Source organism: Prunus persica, chromosome G4, assembly GCF_000346465.2.
Source record: "Prunus persica cultivar Lovell chromosome G4, Prunus_persica_NCBIv2, whole genome shotgun sequence".
NCBI classification, from domain to species: Eukaryota; Viridiplantae; Streptophyta; class Magnoliopsida; order Rosales; family Rosaceae; genus Prunus; species Prunus persica.
Window position 1 is genome coordinate 975,237 of NC_034012.1, and position 19,743 is coordinate 994,979.

Consider the following 19,743-nt stretch of genomic DNA (forward strand, 5'->3'; position numbering starts at 1 on the left):
CTGGGGCTGGCATTTGGTTCTCATTTTATCATTAATTCATGGGTGGGTCCTATCTTACGTGGCATGATCTGAATGGGATGATACTTGGACGGTATATGCGGCTAAGCGGTGGAGATTCCCTCTGTGTAAAACTCCAGTTCAGTTAAGAAAGGGTCAACGTAAAATTTTCTTTTTATCGAATAATTGAGAGCCACAAGTAATGCATCATTGCCAAAGTTGTCAATTTGAGAAAAATATCAATTTAACCCAGTGAAAGATGCGAATGTCAGTTGAATTGATGTAAAAAAGTTTCAACATAGACACACCCAAACGCTGAGTTGTGGGCACCACTGGCTTAAGGGGTTGAGGTTCAAGAAGTAAGATATTATTTATTTACTGATCAACTAGAAACGGGTTAGTATAAGCGCATAAACAAATTAGTATGTTTTGTGTTAGCCATCACTGCTGGAGTTTGAGTTTTCTACAGTCAAACCTATGTTCAAACATGTATTGGTTCTGCACACACGCTTCCTAGGTTTCCTTATTGTGGGATTTGCTAGAGGACCCAGGCTCAGTTGGTGCGCCATGTCCACACCTTGTCTCTGTGCCACAACTTCTCTTGTGCCGAGTTTCACATTCTTACAAGACCGAGCGGGACGAGATGACGACATATCATTGGCAGCAAGACCACTGTCATTTGTGCTTTCGTCATGCTTGGACATCATGTGTGAAGGTCGATCGGGTGCGCATGAATCCAAACTTAACCATGAAGAATTACTGGCATCATCCAAGGAAGGAGTGTTGCGAATATTGTCCTGAGTATGACAGCCCGCTTTTGGCTCACACTGTTTGCCATCAGGATCTACTGTTGCAGGTCTTTTTGTTGCAAACGTTGGAACATCCTATAAACAAGAAAATAGAAATTCAGAAAAGGAACAAAATGATATAGATATAAACATTGAGAAAATATTAATAAAAAACTCCTCCCAAACAAGATTGGTGGCACCAACAACAAGAAGAGATGGAGGTCGCAAGTAGAATCAGTCAGTTAATAACTTGTACCAGAAGATACAATACGTGCTTCCCACAGCCAATAGAACCTTAGAACTAACCAAATAAAAGAGAAAAGTCACCTTATTCTGCATCTCAGCAATTCCTTCACAAGCCGATCCCACCTCTCCGTCAGAATCAGTCATCTCTTCACACTCAAACTCAACATTTTCTTCATTTTCTTCATCAGAGTCACTCAACTCTTCCTGTTCCATCTCAATATCAGGTTGAGACTGCTCACCTGTATCATCTGCATTGTATCTGCTGAGAATATTACTTGGTATAACCAATGTAAGGCCACCTGAAACAGGCTCGCTACCACTTCCAGAAGAATTTTCAGCGTGCTGATACAATGAACCATTAGCACATTGAGTTATCATAATAGTTCCAGAATCTGGGGCAGTTGTTCTTGATTTAACTGAATTATGCACACCAACGTCTCTCCTTTTCAAAAAATTTTCCTTTTCGGATGTAGAACTGAGGTGGATCTCCAAGTCCAGTTCATTAGCTTTCTCATTAGTGCCCAAAGCCTGTGGATCAGTATTGCCCAGCAATGGAGTCTGACTTGTATTAGAAAGGGGTGCAGTTGAGCATGTTGTTACTGGGACACTACTTACATAATCAGTTCTTTGCATAAGTGGATGAAAATCAATGGCACGTGATGTTGAGTTGGATGTCTTCAATGATTTGTCAAAACAATCAACATGGCTTCCTTGATGAGGATTATGAAAAAGGCTTAAATTTAGCTGAGGTTGATTTGCTGAAAGAAAACTGAAAGTACTGGAATTTCTGTTGCTGCAGTTCAACGGGTAATAGGGTAAACGTCCATCTTCAGGGGCCTGGAACAGCAAAGGATGCATATGAAGGTCAGAATCAGTATCTCTTCCTTCCTCTACACATTTATCCTTGACGATCCTAGAATCTTCCGGACGCAAAGTTGCAACGCTGTCTTTTGGAGAATGAGTTTTATTCTGTCTAGATGTTATGGCATCAGAAATCCCCAACCTTCCAACTTGAGAAAATTTAGAAAACAGATTGTCTGTTGCAGAAGAACCACTACCAACTCCAGAAGCAGAAACCGTAGAAGATATCCCACATAAAGAGCCTCTGAAGGCAGATTGTGAGACTATACGAACAGATGGCGGAAGATTCACAGGAGGCAATTCTGGTGCTAACTTAACTAATTGTGCACCATTAGTTCTACGAGCTCGATACCGCCGATAATTGAATTGAGATTTGAAGGCATTTGAAGTCATATGAGAAACAGAATGATTCGTTTGTGTGGTACCGGATGCAAAATGTCTAAAACCAGTAATTAGAGATGGGCTCTGCTGATACTTTGACACAGTCTGAGTTCGAGGAGCTTCCTTATGCCCAAAAACATTTGCCCATTCACGGATAGCTTCTTGGGATAGGGTACCACTATGAAGATTTCTTTCTCCACTGGAAGTACCCGGTCTCCAATCTGCTAAAAAGGCCTCATGAACATAAGTTTCACCTGCATTGTCTGTGAAACCATCTGCACTGTTCTCTCCACCAGACTTTTCAGCCTGGCAGTCCTGCAGTCATTACCACAATTAAATATAATCATCATCCACTTAATGAGCTTTCAATCATCTACAACCCAAGCTCAGCTGAATTAGAGGTTTGAGGGAAAAGAAAAAGGGTCCAAATGAAATTCTGATACAATTCTGAAAAATGAGTAAAGTCGGAATGGGCGCACACTTCCCGCACATTCATGCTAAACTGGCTAACTTAAAGACTCTTTGATGCATTTCAATGTAACTATTAGAATCAAATGGTATAATAGGCCATGTAAGGGGGGATAGCCTTCTTTTTCCTAAATTGTTTTCTTTCACAGGCTGAACCCAGGACCTCCTATTTCTTACATTTTTTAATTTATTTTTAATTCCTAAACTTCAGAAAATTCTACACAAGCTATACTCCTAAGGCTCAACATATTCATCAACATTTAGGAAGCATAGAATATAATTAGCTAAAATTAAGTCTAGCAAGGCAGCTAAATTAAAGCCTACCCATAACTTTTATAATATAATATTTGATCTCGTCTATGAGTGTTACTATGGGCAGTTCAGCAGTCAACACAGCATTTCATTTTTTATATTTATCATAAAAAGATTACTTAAAAATTAATGGAAATAGATATGGGATTTTGTCGAATGTTCTCGGTTTAAAGGAAGTCAGACCTCTTTCTCAGATGAATTTTGCCAACTTGACAAATCTGAACTTTTATGCTTCCTTCTTTTTGATTCATATAACCGTCTCTTCTCCTTTTTTGCTTCATCAAGCTTATATGACTTCTGAGTTCCAAGAGCAATGCGCCATTGCCGGGGCAGCAAGTTTGGATCTCTATGTGGGACAATGAATTGCCATATGGACATCCAATCATATTTATAAGCCTTAAGTCCCTGAGTATTGGGGTCATAATAAATCAGACAGCTTGATTGCATGAGAATCTGATACATAAAACATGAATGCACCAATACATACTATATACATAAACATATATATATCCAGATGCAGTGTGTGAGATGCATCTAAATGCATGTTAGCTGTCAATTCTGATCTAACAACTGAGAATTGGTACCTAATTTGAGACAAAGTCAACACACACACACAAAAGAGTAATGCTTTCAAAGCTTATATATACATATATGTATGTATAATATTTATGGGTTCCGGGTAAAATTACCTCCTGAATACATGCTAACTCTTCTGCAGTCAAAGGTGAGTTTTTCATCCTCCGAACTGCCTGCATGAAGAAATAGACAACTACATGAGTTGCTGAGATAAAAGACAGGGTATTGTCCAACTACCCTAACAATATTTGACTTTTCATGCCTTCGCATGAATTAAACTCCAATAAATGACAATAGTAACCTTCTCATAATGGTGCTCATTTAATTTTTATAGAAAAATGTAGGAGGTGAAAGCACAGATCATCTCATTCCACCAATAATGCCTGTACCAAACAGTAATACTAATAATTTAATAAAGAAATATTTCAATTAATAAGCTCATTACATACCTTTATGGGATTTTCTGGTGCTTTTGATGAGCAGCGATTTTTCTGCCTAACAAAAATCTGTAAAATAAGAAGTTCATGTCAAATAAAATAGGCCACCATTGCTTATAATTTTATGACATTCATTGTACTTAACCATCAAGCAGACACTGAACTGAGTCCACAATAATAAAGTAGTTAATTCTTAATTGAATAGCAACTGGCAGTATTCTGAGATAAAAAAACTTGAGCATTTTTTACTTCAATCTTCTCGGATAAAACATGTGGTTGCTCTATTGCTGAGCAAAACAAATATGAGCAAGCTGAAGTTCTGGTTCAAGCATAAATTATTACAAAATTTTGTGGTTGCATTACATTACACACTAGTGGGGCTTTATTGAATACAAAAGTTCCATACTAGTAATGATGCTTTGACTTCTCTGTACTAAAACATATGGCTCGTCTGCTGATTAGAAAAGCATGAGTAATGAAAGACTTAGCAGCAAAGACAATAATCAGAAAATTTTGTGCTCACAATACATAGTCTAGAAAAGATTACCTGGCGCTCAGATTTGCAAGGAAGAAAACGTTGTTGAATTGCCTTCCAATCCATATTATATTCCATCAACCCCAATGCTAATAATCTGCATTGCAATTCCAAAATAAAACACATGAACCTTCATAAGAAAGTCTTTACAACAACAATAAAGGAATACTGCAGATTGATACTAAACATGATATCTAAATTCTGACAGCAGCAACAAATCAGGATAAGCCACCAACTTAAGAATAAAGGAGAAAGCATGCAACTCACTCGTCTTCTGCATCAGTGAAAAGCACTCGATTTGCCATGTTTCCAGGCGGTGGCTTATGGGGAAATAATGCCGGATTGAACAAAGGAAAAAATATCTGGGCTAACTTTGATATTTCCCTTGGGACTATAGCAACCGATTGCTTCTTGGTACTTTCAACAATGGTAGCAGCCAGTGACTTCTTGGGCGGTTGTTGACTAGATGAAGATGGAGCAACATTGGAAACTGAGGAACCAGATCCACTTACAGCTTCAAAATTGGCTTGAGCACATAATGGAAAGTTAGGAAGGGGAAACAAAGGCTCTTTTTCAAGGCGTGTATCAGAACTAGTTTCCACGTAACACCGTCGATTTTCCTGAATAGCTGTCAAAACAATTCAAATCAATGGCAGATAGATAAAGATCAAACTTCTCGACACAAATGTGCTAGCAAAAGCATGAAAAACACTTGAGACCTTCATGGTATACCTGTATCAACTTCATCCATGTATCTTCCAACTAAACTAAGTGGAGCTACATCCAAGACAGATAGCACAGGACCACTTATAGAAGGCACCCAGAAAGCACCCCCCATATTCTGAGAGAACCCCACCTGTCCATTAGGAATGCATTCACGTCTACCTTTGGAAGGAGAAATATTTGGTGAAACTGCCCTCTGATTATTCGAAGAAAAACATTCTCTACGTGCATCATATGTGAGGGATGACACTAAGGTGCTTTGTGTCGTGTAGGAATTAGGGAACTCAGTTGGCACTGATGGGAAAAAGCAAACAGCAGGATATGGTACACTCTTCCGTGCCAGCGCCTCGTCACGCTTATGGAGCATCTCAAAGATCAATCTCTTAACCTGGGAGGCAATATGTTGCCGAGAGTAATCAAGAGCACACAGAGAAAATACTTGAATAAGTAGCTGCACATGTTCATGGATCAAGCAGTGCAACTGGCCTATCTGGTGAGCAGTGAATCCATTTATAGAACGATCTTCTATTGTGGAAGACAAACAGCTTGAAGTTGTCCCAGGCATTAGAGTTCTGCTGGCCTGGGTAGAGAAAGAGGACATTGGTCCCTTTGGCAAAACTGGTAAAAGGGGGCGCAATGGCCTTTTTGTCTGTCCTAAAATCTTCTTCTTACATTGAGCAGGAGCTTTTTGGCATCTATTCTGCCTAGTCTTTGGTCGTCTTCCAGCTCCTCCATTCTCCTCCACAACTTTGTCCTTCACATTTTCATCCACATCACTCTCAAGTAACTCTTCAAGTTCTATCTCAAAGTCTGCATCATTATCCTCATCTTCATCATAAGCATTTTCATTTTCTTTAGTTGACTGGTCATCACCTTCACCCTGTAAAACAGCAGTGAGAAATTTCCTGTATTCTTCTTCATCATCAATATTTTGGAGGTCATCGTCATCATCTGTTTCTTGAAGAAAAGTCTCGAGTTCATCAAGTGTGAAACTTGCTAATGAATAGCGGGCCCGGGTGCGTTTACAAATAGCATCCTCATCCTCATCATCTAAATCCATAGTGGGATTCTGGATGTCTTCTGTGTTACTCAACCCTCCTACTATAGCATCATTAACATCAGTTCCACTGCCTGAGACATCATCCTTTTCTTGAACAGTTTCACTGACAGGTTGAGTGATGAAGGCAGCCATTCTCTTGTTAGCATTTCCAGGAACTGTTTTTTCAAATTCATTTTCAGATGCACCTTCAGGAAAAACAGTAGTTTGCATCACGATTTCTTCCTCCCCATGCTCAGATTCTCTAACAGAACACTTTTGCACCTCACGAGCCACACTCAATGAATTAATGCCAGTAGTTTCAACAGTGTTTCTACTGCTGTCAACAACTTCACCATCTAAACCTTCTACTTCAGAGCTCAGACTTGAAGAAGCTTCTGGTGAAAGGGTTCCTTTTAGAAAAGGATTGAAATCTACATCTTCGTCCTCATCCTCATCCTCATCCTCATCCTCCTCAAGTCTCAAACTACTCTCATGCTGCTCACTCATGACCTCAGTAGCACTAAGAGCATTTTGATGACGACGATACCCAACTTTTGTTGATTGTGCATTTGGACACGAAGACATTTTGGACAAGCAATATAGCATGCAGCTGATCCTTAAGATTCTAATTAAATCTTGAAGTCATAACAGGCCCAAAAGTCTCTGGGATGACAATTAAAACACCTTTGCCACCTGAACCATGGCAGAAAATGATAAAAAGTTTAAATTTCAGGCTGACCAGTAATGATACACTGAATTAAGTAAGAAGTATGTTTATTAGAAATTGAATTAGGCAATAATGAATAGTTGGGCAAATGGGCATATCTCAGACTAAGCTACCAAGTACACTCCCCCCCCACGCCCATCACCCAACAAACAAATTCAAATTAAAAAATCACAATTTTATATTCGATAAGAGTCTCTAAATAAATCACTTAGCTCAATGCTAAAGTCGCTCAATTTGACTCTTCAACCTGAACTAACAATTTATTAAACAGACAAAACAAAACTCAAATTCAACTAAAACCAAACGTTTGAACAAGCAAACAAATACAACACAATGTTGATGCAAAGCGAAGCCCTCACCTTTTAAAAGAAAGAAAATAGATGTATCAGATGATGTGTTGCCCTGCCAATAATTCAACTTCTGAATGCCAAAGCTACGATGATTGTGATTGGGAAGAAGAAGGCCGCCTGCTGCCTGTTTTGAACTCTAGTAAACTTGGACTTGGTGTCTAATTACACCAAAAACCCAATGCACCTTCGAATTTTAAGATCAAAATCTAAAATCCACAACCATCAAATTTTATCTAATTTCACTCCCAAAAACCCTACGTCCCAAAATGTCAAAACCAGTGATTGCGAGCGAAAATTGAAATACGGAAAAAGAGATGATAGGCTCGAGAATTGTGCAGCCGCTGTGAAGCCTGTAAATCGGTGTTTGCTCCTATGGGTCACAGCCTCTGTAACACCGTTTTGGGCAACGAGGAAGGAGCGGGTTGGAGATGAGCCACGTCGGCAAGTGTAGTTTCGTACTGTCTACCAAGACTTGAAACGCCAGGGATCTTAGCCGTTTCGCTTCGCGGTATTTGCCCTCGTCCCTCGCTCACAAAACGCTGCGTTTGGATGATTTATAAATTAGGCGGGTACTGTGGTGGAAGTGGAACATTACGAATGTTGCATTTATGCTATTTATTTTTTAGTTAAAATGTAGTTAAAAATATTATAAAGTTATTTTATGAATTTTTTATATAATTTCAATTCAAACATGCTCCGAGTTTAGAAAATCATAAATATATATATATATATTTTTTAGTTTAGCATAAATACTCTCTTCATACAAAATAATAATAATAAATAGTTAACATGAAATAAATATTTAAAATAACATTAAAGTAAAGAAGTATTTAATTATATAGAGTTATTAGGATTCATTTCTCTCTCCTTATTTTAAGAGTTGGATAAAGAGCATGGTTGGACGGGGTTTTCACACTCCCCCTAAATTTTATTTAAGAATGTGGTTTAGGAGAAATTCCAATAAGAATGAGACGTGTAATAATTTATTTTTAGCCTTTTTAAATTTTAACTATTTGTTTCGTTAGTATTCTTCTGTTAGCCTTTGAAGTCTGTCCCTCCATTAGGCTTTTACTGCACCGAAGTCTTCCCATTTTTTATTTCTCAATTCTCTCTTTTGTTCTCCAGATTTATCGAACTCCCCCCTTGTTAAAATTCAAAGCACAATCTGAACAAAAGAGAGAATTGAGGAAGATTGGGGTCGAAATGGTGGGCTTTTTATATGGGTTTTGAGGAAGTTGAGGATGTGGGTGTGGTTAGAAGTTCGGGAGAGAGTGAGGGTTGGGTGAGGAGTTGATGGGGTTTTGGGTGCGCTTGGAAGTGTTGGGTTTGGAATTGGAAATTTGGAGAGAGCACTGGTTTTGGGTTCTTAGGGGTTTGCTCCAATATTGGTGTGATTATTGGTCTTCTCATCTACTTATATGTGTGTGTATTTAGCCCGGTTGTGTTTTTGTGTTTTGTTGATTTTCTGTACTTGTTATGTTGATTTGGTTTCAGGGGAAAGTGAAACAAATTGTTGGGTCCACCCTTTCGGATTCAAAGGAGGATGGGTCTGCTCTTGTTACCAACTTTGTGTTAGATAAGTCAGCGGAGGAGTATGCAAAGATGTATGAAGAAGATGGCCTTACAGGTGGTCATGCGATCATGCTTGGAGCTGACCTTTTGAGCAGAGCTGCAGCCATTGAAGCTCTGCATGCCTATCCTGGTGGGTGTATGGTTGCCTTCCTGTTCTTGTAGATTCTATTGCTGAGTTCCATTTTTTGGGAATACTAACGGAACAAGTGTAACTCAATTGGTATCAACGGAACAAAAGGCTAACGGAGAGATCCAGTTAAGAGGCTAACGGAAGAATACTAGTGGAACAAATTGTTAAAAGGGTAAAAATAAATTATTACACGTGTCTCATTCTTATTGGTGGGTACACCAGCCAGCTGGTGTACCAAGTACCTGTAAAAATTTCTCGTGGTTTAGGGAGACAATTGTCGATACTCTTAAAACAAAGGAGTTTTTGCCAATAGGTTTCCACCACAGTAGTGGTGGCTTCCACTCCCCTCCAATGTAACCACACAAAAAAAGAAAAAAAGAAAAAGAAAAAAAAGGGGGTTTTTAACCGTAATGATCCCTAAATTTCATTTTTGTCCTTTAATTTTCTATTTTGTGCCAATTTAGTCTTTCCATCACACTTCATCTATTTAATCAATTTGAACAAAGTATCTTCTAAAACAACCTACCCAACTCTCTACATCCAGTTTTCCCAAATTAAAACCCTAATTCACATATCTATTCCATTTCCCTCAATTTGAAACCTCAATTCACCAAAATCCCTAAAATCTCCAAATTCGAACCCTAAGCATCAAAAGAATCCCAATTTAGCCCTAACTTTGCTTTGGATTGCTCAAAATGGACTAGAAAAAAGTCAGATTTATTTCCAAAAAATTCATCACGTGCAACTCACGAGATTAACATTGTCGAGAAATATGATGAAATGACTAATTGACACGAATGAGAGAGCTGAAGAACTAAAATAACACGTTAAATAATAGAATGACCAAAATGAAACTCGAGTATAAGTTCATGACCCAAAAAAATAAATAAATAAAAAAACTAAAAATGATTTGTGTTAAGTCGGGTCAAAAATCAAAATCTCTTTGTTCTGTTCGGCCCATGATACTCTCAGTCTTGAATTCAACGGGGCAGCTTGTTCCCCACTGGGCCGCCTAGTTCCCAAACTTAAAACGATTAAACAATCGAACTTCCCAAACTACCCCTCACTCTTTTGTTTCCTCCCAAACGAACTCTTCCTTCTGCCTCAGCAGTTGAGCTTGAGCTAGAGATTTTGCGAGGGTTTTGAGAAGCTGCAAGTCAAGAAGAAAAAGATGGAGTTCGAGAAAAGAAAAGCGGCGACGCTTGCGTCACTGCGGTCAGAGGAGACAGACAAATCACCGAAAGGTACGGTGGACGCCCCCATCATACCTCTCCTCAACACCCTCAACAGCCACCCAAATTACTTCACCACCAGTTCCTGCTCCGGCCGTATCTCTATCCTCTCCCAACCCACACACTCAAAACTCAAGACGAAGAAGAAAGCCTTGGGTGGCACGTGGCTCTTCATCACCCACGACCCGGCCGATCCCGACTCAGTCCTCAACCGCCTCTTCCGTTCCGACTCAACTAGCAAAGACGAACAGGACAACCAAAACGACCTTGTTTTTAGATTCGAGCCTCTTATCATAGCTGTTGAGTGCAAGGACTTGGCTTCGGCTCAGTCTTTGGTTTCAAAGGCAATAGCTTGTGGGTTCAGAGAGTCTGGCATTACGAATTCGAGCAAACGCGTGATTATCGCGATACGTTGTTCGATACGGTTGGAAGTGCCGCTGGGGAGTAGTCACGAGATTATGGTATCGTGCGAGTATGTCAGGTTCCTTGTTGGGGTGGCAAACGAGAAAATGGAGGCCAACAGGAAGCGGACTGAAGCATTTTTCCTGGCTTTGCAGAGTGAGAGTGGGGGATTTTTGGGTCCGACTCCTGCGAATGGTGGGACTCTAGCAGATGGGGAGGCTGAGTTGGAAGCGAGAGATGACAATGCCCATTCTGATTCTGGTATTTTGATTTTGATGATTTTGAACTCTGAAATTTACTTGGGTTGTTTTGTCTGTGTTTTTGGTTTCTGTGGTATTTTTTGGAAGTTGCAACCTTTACTTGATGGAAAATGAAAGTGGATTGCAAATCTGTATTGCAGGACACCTTTCCTTTTAATGTGAAAGCAAGTCTGAGTCTTTGAAACATTGGCAGGGTCCGTGGAAGTTCCTGGTTGTAGTCTGTCTGTGGTTGAGATGGCAATTTCTGGTGAACCCGAAGAGAATCTTTTCCTTTGGGGTCATTCTGCTTGTGCATTAGAAGCCAAAAACCAAAATGGTGTTCTTGTGTTTGGTGGCTTTGGAGGCATAGGAAGGCATGGAAGAAGAAATCATTCTTGGCTGGTTGATCCTTTTTCTGGCACTGTGAAAGCAATTAATGTAGAGAGCAGCCCGTCCCCGCGATTGGGTCACACATCTTCTTTGGTTGGAGATTGTGTGTTTGTTATTGGAGGCAGGTCTGACCCTGAGAAAATTTTGAATGATGTCTGGGTCCTCAATACATCAAAGAAGGAATGGAAGTTCTTAGAATGTTCTGGGGACGTATTTCCTCCCAGGTGAGACTTTTAACTGCATAATCTACTAAAGTGGTCGTTATTTTTGTTTCTAAAATATGCATCTAAGTTAGATATATTTATGTTAAGCAGGCATCGGCATGCTGCAGCAGTTGTAGGCTCAAAGATATATGTGTTTGGTGGACTTAACAATGATACAATCACTTCTTCCTTGCATGTCCTCGATACAGATAATCTGCAGTGGAAAGAGTTGTTTGTCAGTGGGGAACACCCATGCGCCCGACATTCTCACTCAATGGTGGCATGTGGATCTCAACTATATATATTTGGAGGATATAATGGTGAGCAAACACTTGGAGACTTGTACGTTTATAATATTCAAACATGTAAATGGAAGAAGGAGAAGGCGGCTGGGAGAAGTCCACATGCAAGGTTCTCCCACTCAATGTTTGTATACAGGAATTATCTTGGAGTTATTGGTGGTTGTCCAGTTAGACAACATTGTCAAGAGTTGGCAATACTTGACTTGAAGCAAAGTGTGTGGAGGCATGCGAAACTTGAATCTACTAGTGAAGATTTGTTTGTGCGCAGCACAGCTAATATTGTTGGTGATGATCTTGTTATGATTGGTGGTGGCGCATCTTGTTATGCATTTGGAACAAAGTTTAGTAAGCCTGTGAAAATCAACCTGCTTCCCCTGATGAGTATAGATAATAATATTAAACCAGTTGTCAGAGAAAGGGATGCTCACCGTTATGAAATGGTTAATAGTGAGAAAAGCGGACGATTCCAAGATCCACAGGCTGAAGATGCGCAAAGCTTAACTGAAGCTCTTGATCTGAATTTTGAGAGTGACTTTCCTGGGGAAAATGGCATAGGTCATCAGGTAGAGTCGTATTGGATTCTACAACTCGAAAGAAAATATGCAAAAGTAGGCAAGGACATATTGAAAAAGTTTGGATGGTTAGATCTTGGAAGGAAGGTTTACTCCAGGAAAGGTGGTTTACATATTTGTTTTCCAGTAAACGGAAAATTTTCAGGTGTGTTTAAAGAAAATAAGCGTCCTTTGACAGATTTATCTGAAGGAGAGAGTGATCACTTTGTTAAACCAGTAATCGGGGAAGAATGTTTATTGAATGCAGTCACGTGTTCAAAAGCCTTGGACATTCTAAAGGAATGTGGTGCTACTAAGCTGGCAGATGAAGTCCTTGAAGTCAGGAGAGCTGCCAAATCTCCCTTGAAAGTAATGAATGAAGCTGTGGGCTCTCTGATAAAGGATAAAGGACTACCTGAAGAACTCTTAGAGGAGCTGCCAGCAAGGTTTGTGTTTGTGTTCTCCTCTGCAAGTATGTATATATATTTTTTCTTTCAATTTAGCTGATTATAAATAATGTAAAAAGGCAAAAATTGTCTTAATGGAGTAAGGGTTGATAATGTATAAGGGGAATATTTGGGGAAAGGAAACAAGTATGGACGCAAGAGGAGTTAAGTTAATAATAACACAGAAGATTTGTTAGTTATATATCACATATCACGTTTTTCAGTTAAAACCTATAGATGAGGGCTGCACTGGTGATACAATGACCATGAATGATAGTGATACTCATATTAAATGGTTTTGTCTTTTGTTAGATGGGAGCAACTTGGAGATATTGTTGTGCTTCCGGCAACATCATTCAAGAATCCATTATGGGACTCAATGCGGGAGGAGCTTTGGCCTGTTATTGCCAAATCAGTTAATGCTCATCGCCTTGCACGCCAAGTAAGTAATATACATAAATACTTATAAAGAGTGATTTTTCTCATTAAAGTTAAACTATTCTCGAGTAGGTATTTGGTTTACTCATTTTCCATGCCTTATTTTGGTTTGTATATATTCATCAGGGCCGAGTTGCATCAAACGGTACAAGGGACAGTACTTTGGAGATTCTTCTGGGAGATAATGGATGGGTTGATCATCGCGAAAATGGCATTCTCTATTCTTTTGATGCTACTAAGTGTATGTTCTCCTGGGGCAACCTTTCTGAGAAGCTTCGCGTGGCCTCTCTGAATTGCAGAGATGAGATTGTTGTGGATTTGTTTGCTGGAATTGGTTATTTTGTTCTGCCATTTCTTGTCAGGTACATCTCTCTCTCTCTCTCTCTCTCTCTCTCTCTCTCTCTCTCTCACACACACACACACACACACACACACACACAAATCTTGGTGTGTATATAGAACATAAAAATAGTCAGTCTATCAGAATCTGTTTGTCTGTCTGCAATATGGTTTTTATTAAAAGGAGGATAATGAGAATAGGATTTCGTACTAGAGATGCAAGTAAGAAAAATATGCATTAAATTCTATCTTTTACTTTTACTTTTTCTTGGGAAAGGTGAAATTTTCTTCAAGAATAATTATCATAGGAAAAAATTTGTGACATTCGTTGGCAGACTTTAGACGCTTGGATGAATCTTCTAGATACATACTGCTTTATCATTCTTATACCTAAGGTGCACCTGATTGCTGCTGATGTTTTTTCTAAGTGATAATGTTTGTTGACCAGGGCCAACGCGAAACTAGTTTATGCTTGTGAATGGAATCCCCATGCTGTTGAGGCACTGCGGCGAAATCTGCAAGCCAATTCAGTGAGTGATCGGTGTATCATTCTTGAAGGAGATAACCGGACAGTGGCACCTAAAGTATGTTCAAAGACTGGCATCTTTTTCATTACTAACTGATATAGATATCACTCAACTTCATCTGTGTATGCGTGCATGTGCACTTGCTTTTTGTTTCACTTCATTTTGTGTTCACATAGTGCAAGCATTCATCATTATCATAGTTATCATGGTATACAAATCAGGGATATTGTCCAAGACGAGGTTCTGCTGTGTGTGGCTATAACTTGATTGTTTTCTCACAGGGAGTGGCTGATCGGGTCTGTCTCGGTCTCATTCCAACAAGTGCGGGTAGCTGGGTCACTGCTGTTAGGGCATTAAGGTGATATGTCGTTATATTGTCAAATTATTGTTCTTGTCATCATTTTTTCTGATTTTAAATGCTTTCTGCAAATATTTTCGCTTATGAGCACTCTAAATAATTAGTTCCTATGCGAGATCAATGCTTTAATTGCATGTCCAAAGGATGCTTCAGCATCATAAGCAGTTGAAGCTCTCTCTCTCTCTCTCTCTCTCTCTCTCTCTTACATATGGACCAATGTACACAATTTGATGTAATTCTGACAATGCAGGAGTGAGGGCGGGATGCTACATGTGCATGGTAATGTCAAGGACTCGGAGGAGAGTTTATGGACTAAACATGTATCAGAATCAGTAGGTGAAATTGCTAAATCTGAAGGTATTATTTCTCAGACACATGGATATTAAAACATAGGCATAAGCCATTTCCAGTTTAGAGGGTGGTGTAAGTGTAAATTGCTTTTGTTTGCAGGTCATTGTTGGGAAGTTTCAATAGAACATTTGGAGAGAGTGAAATGGTATGCCCCACATATCCGTCATCTTGTTGCAGATGTAAGATGTAGACAGAGCCAGAGATGGCCAAATTAAAGCCTCAGTCTGTTGTAAAAAACTTGTAAGCAACAAAATTATTCAAGACCCACATTTTCACGGGGTCCTGGGCCTCCTGGCAGCATACTAGGGTTACTGGGTCCGATTAATTTTGGCCTGTTTGATAATACCTTAGTTTATTTTTCAGTTCTGATAATCTTATATTTGATTATTAGATTAAACTTCATCCGATGGTGCATATCCTGTCATTTATGTACTTGTTGTTTCTGAATTTAGATTGGTCTTTAAAATTGGAAAGCCTGCATATTGTGTCATCTATCTTCTTCCCTACCCGGGTTGTATTTCCCTCTTCTTTCTCTCTTCCATCGTTTAACAAGTGACATGAGAAGAGAGATAGAAAGAATTGGGCAATACAATGGAGTGTGGAAGTTTTTCTGGTAGAGGCATGCAGGCAAACATTTTGTACTTTGAAACAGTCGAATTAATTCAAGTCTAAAAAATAATTTTGGAATGCGGATTATGGTTGCGGTTCATTTAAATTGATGTAGTAATTCAATGTACTGATGGATTAAAATATTAGGTGGATAGTAGACCCGCCAGGATCTAATGCAGGATCCTTGTGAACTTGTTCCTTGGTTATAATAAATTAAATTTGACTCAATAAAAATAAAAAAAAATGATGTAATCTATAATCCAAAGATGTTGCTGAGATTCTACGTGCAAGAAAAGAAAATTAGTAAATTGCTCTTACTTGTTGCTTTGTCAGTCAGACTCAGACAGGATCATTAACATTTAGGGAATTAAAAATTAAATAAATAGTGTCCTATTATTAGGAGGAGTTATCCTACACATGACAGGCACGTGCATGAAATGGGGTAACCATGCAAAATTATTTATTGAAAATTTGGATAAATGTTACTGTTTTTCTTTTAAACTTTTAGAACAAGAACCAATATATATTATTAGAAATTTAATATGCCTTGACCAAAAAAGAAAAAAGAAAAGATGATCATCCTTAACAGCTAAGCTGTGTACTAATTAAGTAATCTGTGACGGTGAGTCATAATTCTTGGGCTCCACCCGCCATCTTCCATCTTTCAGTGCATGTGGACCCAATAAATGATGTTCACAATTCTCTCTCAACTTGAAGGCCAAAGTGTCGGTAGCCATAATTGTGTTTTACTGTTTACAAATGAGTAGCACAGTTAATTAGATTAGCGTAAGTTAGGTTTAACATAATTTAATATAAAACGACACCAAATAAAACCAAACTTAGTTTGTCCAAATTAACTCAGCATTTAAATTTTCATATGCTTTATACAATATTTGTTTGTTAATAAGATCTAAATTCAAAGGCTTTCTTTGAAAATACGTAAAAATTGAGTGTCATTAAATTAAATAATTATTTTTGATTAATTGAATGGTTTTTTATTTTTTTTTCCCAAAAGATAATGCTAGTTTTCTTTCGTTTTCTTTTTGATTTTCTTTTCTTTTTGTGGGCCGCCACGCGTCATCATAGTGTTTTGTCATAATGCCATTGCCTTTCCGCATTACATTTGGCTTCAAGAAATGCATGGTACGTAATTTTATGTTGTTTGTGTTGCATTAAGCTTGCACATTAGTGGAAAACCTCAACACACGAGAGGTCAGTTCGGTGATTGATTTTGGTCAAGATCAACAATTACCTCACACTTAAAAAGTTAAATCATAGATATAATTTAATGATTATATTGAAATCAATCTTCCATGGTCGTATCTTCATTGTACTTTCATTTTTCACTGCCTTGGCATTGATTTCCTTTTTTTGGGTGCCTTCAATATCAAGTGTGAAAGTAGAGCAAGACACTTGTAGCTTACGTTATTCGATTCTCTCTCTCTAATATTGGTTGTAGAAGTCAAATTTATAAAATTGAGGATTCAATTCAATTAGGAAGGTGGTAGGTACTGAAAATTAGAACAAGTTATGTGATGTGAGTCACCAAAATGTGACTACACAAAATTGGAAAAATAGATATGTAACGTAAGCCATTTTACACAAATACTTGAAGATGAGGTCGAGATCAAGCAAACTGTGATCCATCTTTACAAAATATTAAATGGATTGTAACGGCTCACCATTCTGACATTTTCTTCTGTGAACTGTATATGCAATGCAAACACGACACAAGTGAAACCAAGTGCCAGCTTCCAGCACAAAAATTAGCATATTGAAGTTTGAGCCTTTGCTTAGTAATAAATGCTTGCAGTGAAAACAACACTGAAAAAGGTCAAAAGGGCATCTCAGAGAACCCAAAATTGCAACAAGTGTCTCTTATTTTAAATTTTTAATGCCATTTTTATCCATATTTCTTCTATTTAAGAAGTAGCCAAGACCCCAGAGCAGAGCAAAGCAAGGCAAGGCAAGGAGCTTTTAGATTTAGTGAAAGCAGCAGAACAGAAACCATGAGTTCCAGAGCTCTCTTCTTCTTTGCTTTGCTAGCTTTCTCAGCAGTGTCTTGTTTTGCTGAGAATGAAGAGGACCCAGGTCTTGTTATGGACTTTTACAAGGACAGCTGTCCTCAGGCTGAAGATGTTATCAGAGAACAAGTCAAGCTTCTCTACAAGCGCCACAAGAACACTGCATTCTCTTGGCTCAGAAACATCTTCCATGACTGTGCTGTCCAGGTATATTTATATTTCTGATAAATATTTGCTGGTTTTCTGTTAGTTAATTATTTAACCCTTTTCTTTTCTTTTCTTTTTTGGGTTTTGTGGGATTTTTACAGTCATGTGATGCTTCCCTGCTGCTGGACTCAACCAGGAGGTCCTTGTCTGAGAAGGAGATGGACAGGAGCTTTGGGATGAGAAACTTTAGGTACATTGAAGAAATTAAAGAAGCACTGGAGAGGGAGTGCCCTGGAGTTGTTTCTTGTTCAGATATTCTTGTTTTGTCTGCTAGGGAGGGTGTTGTTCGGGTACTTTCCTCCTTGACCTCTCTTTTTCTTTGACTTGACTCTCTTTCTTCTGTAAAACAGAGATCTCAAGTTGGTACAATTTGGTTTTGATCTTTATTTAGTAAAATTTGACAAGAACTCAAGTTTTATTATTCCCTTTTCAGCTAAAAGATAACGAGGATTTTCACAGATTTTTGTCCAACAAATACCACTAAAGCTGTTGTTACCTTTTTTTTCTTGTGGTTTTTGGTACATTTTTCATATTCTGTTGGTCTGTAAAACAGAGATCTGAACTATTTGTACAGATTTTTATCTATTTCTGGGACCCCAAGGCTGTTTCCTTTTAATTGTGGATTTGGTAGATTTGTCAAGTACAATTCTCTTAATTATTTTCGACTTTATTACTGTGTTCTCAGCTAGGAGGCCCATTCATCCCTCTCAAAACTGGAAGAAGAGATGGAAGGAGGAGCAGAGCAGAGATCCTTGAGCAATACCTTCCTGACCACAATGAGAGCATGTCCACTGTCCTTGAGAAGTTTGCTGACATGGGCATTGACACCCCTGGTCTGGTTGCCCTGCTAGGTATATATGCACATCACCATCCATCGATCCATCCATACATACATACATACATACATAGTTTTAAAGTTCTTAAACATCATTAGCATGATTAGCATGCATGTTACTTCACTGATTATGGTCTAATTGTAATTAACAGGAGCTCACAGTGTTGGTAGAACACACTGTGTGAAGCTGGTGCACCGTTTATACCCAGAAGTTGACCCTCAGCTCAACCCTGACCATGTTGGTCACATGCTCAAGAAGTGCCCTGATGCAATCCCTGACCCCAAAGCGGTTCAATATGTGAGAAATGACCGCGGTACCCCCATGATATTTGACAACAACTACTACAGGAACATTTTGGACAACAAGGGTTTGATGATGGTGGATCACCAACTAGCCACAGACAAGAGGACAAAACCCTATGTCAAGAAAATGGCCAAGAGCCAAGACTACTTCTTTAAGGAGTTTTCAAAAGCTTTCACCATTCTCTCTGAGAACAACCCTCTTACAGGAACAAAGGGAGAGATCAGGCAGCAGTGCAATGTTGCCAACAAGATCCACGACTAGATCAAACCTTTTACTTCGTAAAAAAAAAAGTCTTGATCCACTCTTTTTTTTTTCTTTGATTATGCAACTGAGAAAGAAAAAAAGTGTGTGAGAGACAAGCTGCATAATAAGACGGGCTTTCTAGATGCTGTTTTGTTTTTATGGCAGAGTTCATTGCTCTGGTTAAAAGGCATGTGGTGTCATGTTGGCCTAAAGCCTTTGATCATGCACTAGTTGTTGATGTAGGTTTTGTTTTGTTTTTTTCTTCTGTGGCGTTGGATGAGATGGGCATGGGGGATGTTGGGATGTGTGTATATGTATGTATGGATGGTTTGAACTTTGAACATGTATGATGTATGGATTTCAATGATGATGGTTTTTGATGATTCATGCTTATAAATCAAGCATCTTTCATGATATCATGATGTTGTGGGGAAATACATTAAAATCAGTCAAAAAAAATTAAAAAAGTAGCTCAAATTAAAATGGAAACAAAACACAAAAGATAGAAAGGATAAGATTCTCAATAACACGTAAGCAAATATATGATTAAGCAGATCAATGCACTAATTAATTAATTAATATCAGTTGGTGAGTAGGGTAC

General features: G+C 38.6%; 3 protein-coding genes across 4 annotated transcripts; 2 read left to right on the forward strand and 1 right to left on the reverse strand.

Moving 5' to 3' along the window:
* Positions 255–7,920, reverse strand: LOC18778249. Its single transcript, XM_020561474.1, has 9 exons — positions 7,450–7,920; positions 5,334–7,056; positions 4,869–5,229; positions 4,614–4,698; positions 4,079–4,135; positions 3,743–3,802; positions 3,237–3,458; positions 1,113–2,588; positions 255–881 (listed from the first exon to the last, which is right to left on the reverse strand). Exons 2-9 carry the CDS (start codon positions 6,967–6,969, stop codon positions 432–434), a joined length of 4,347 nt encoding a protein of 1,448 aa, XP_020417063.1. The 5' UTR covers positions 6,970–7,056; positions 7,450–7,920; the 3' UTR covers positions 255–431.
* On the forward strand, positions 8,636–15,607 carry LOC18780475 (tRNA wybutosine-synthesizing protein 2/3/4). Of its 2 annotated transcripts, none has more exons than XM_020562757.1 (10): positions 8,636–11,037; positions 11,230–11,629; positions 11,720–12,627; positions 12,730–12,907; positions 13,220–13,349; positions 13,472–13,707; positions 14,133–14,268; positions 14,493–14,569; positions 14,820–14,926; positions 15,020–15,607. In XM_020562757.1, the coding sequence occupies exons 1-10, from the start codon at positions 10,314–10,316 to the stop codon at positions 15,133–15,135; spliced, it is 3,012 nt and encodes a 1,003-aa protein (XP_020418346.1). In that variant the 5' UTR covers positions 8,636–10,313; the 3' UTR covers positions 15,136–15,607. The 2 variants fall into 2 exon arrangements, with proteins under 2 accessions (XP_020418346.1, XP_020418345.1); XM_020562756.1 differs by having other exon boundaries at positions 8,637–8,828; positions 8,935–11,037; positions 11,720–12,907; positions 15,020–15,322.
* Positions 17,166–19,539, forward strand: LOC18781284 (peroxidase 42). The gene is made up of 4 exons (XM_007211517.2): positions 17,166–17,760; positions 17,862–18,050; positions 18,446–18,611; positions 18,748–19,539. The coding sequence occupies exons 1-4, from the start codon at positions 17,539–17,541 to the stop codon at positions 19,158–19,160; spliced, it is 990 nt and encodes a 329-aa protein (XP_007211579.1). The 5' UTR covers positions 17,166–17,538; the 3' UTR covers positions 19,161–19,539.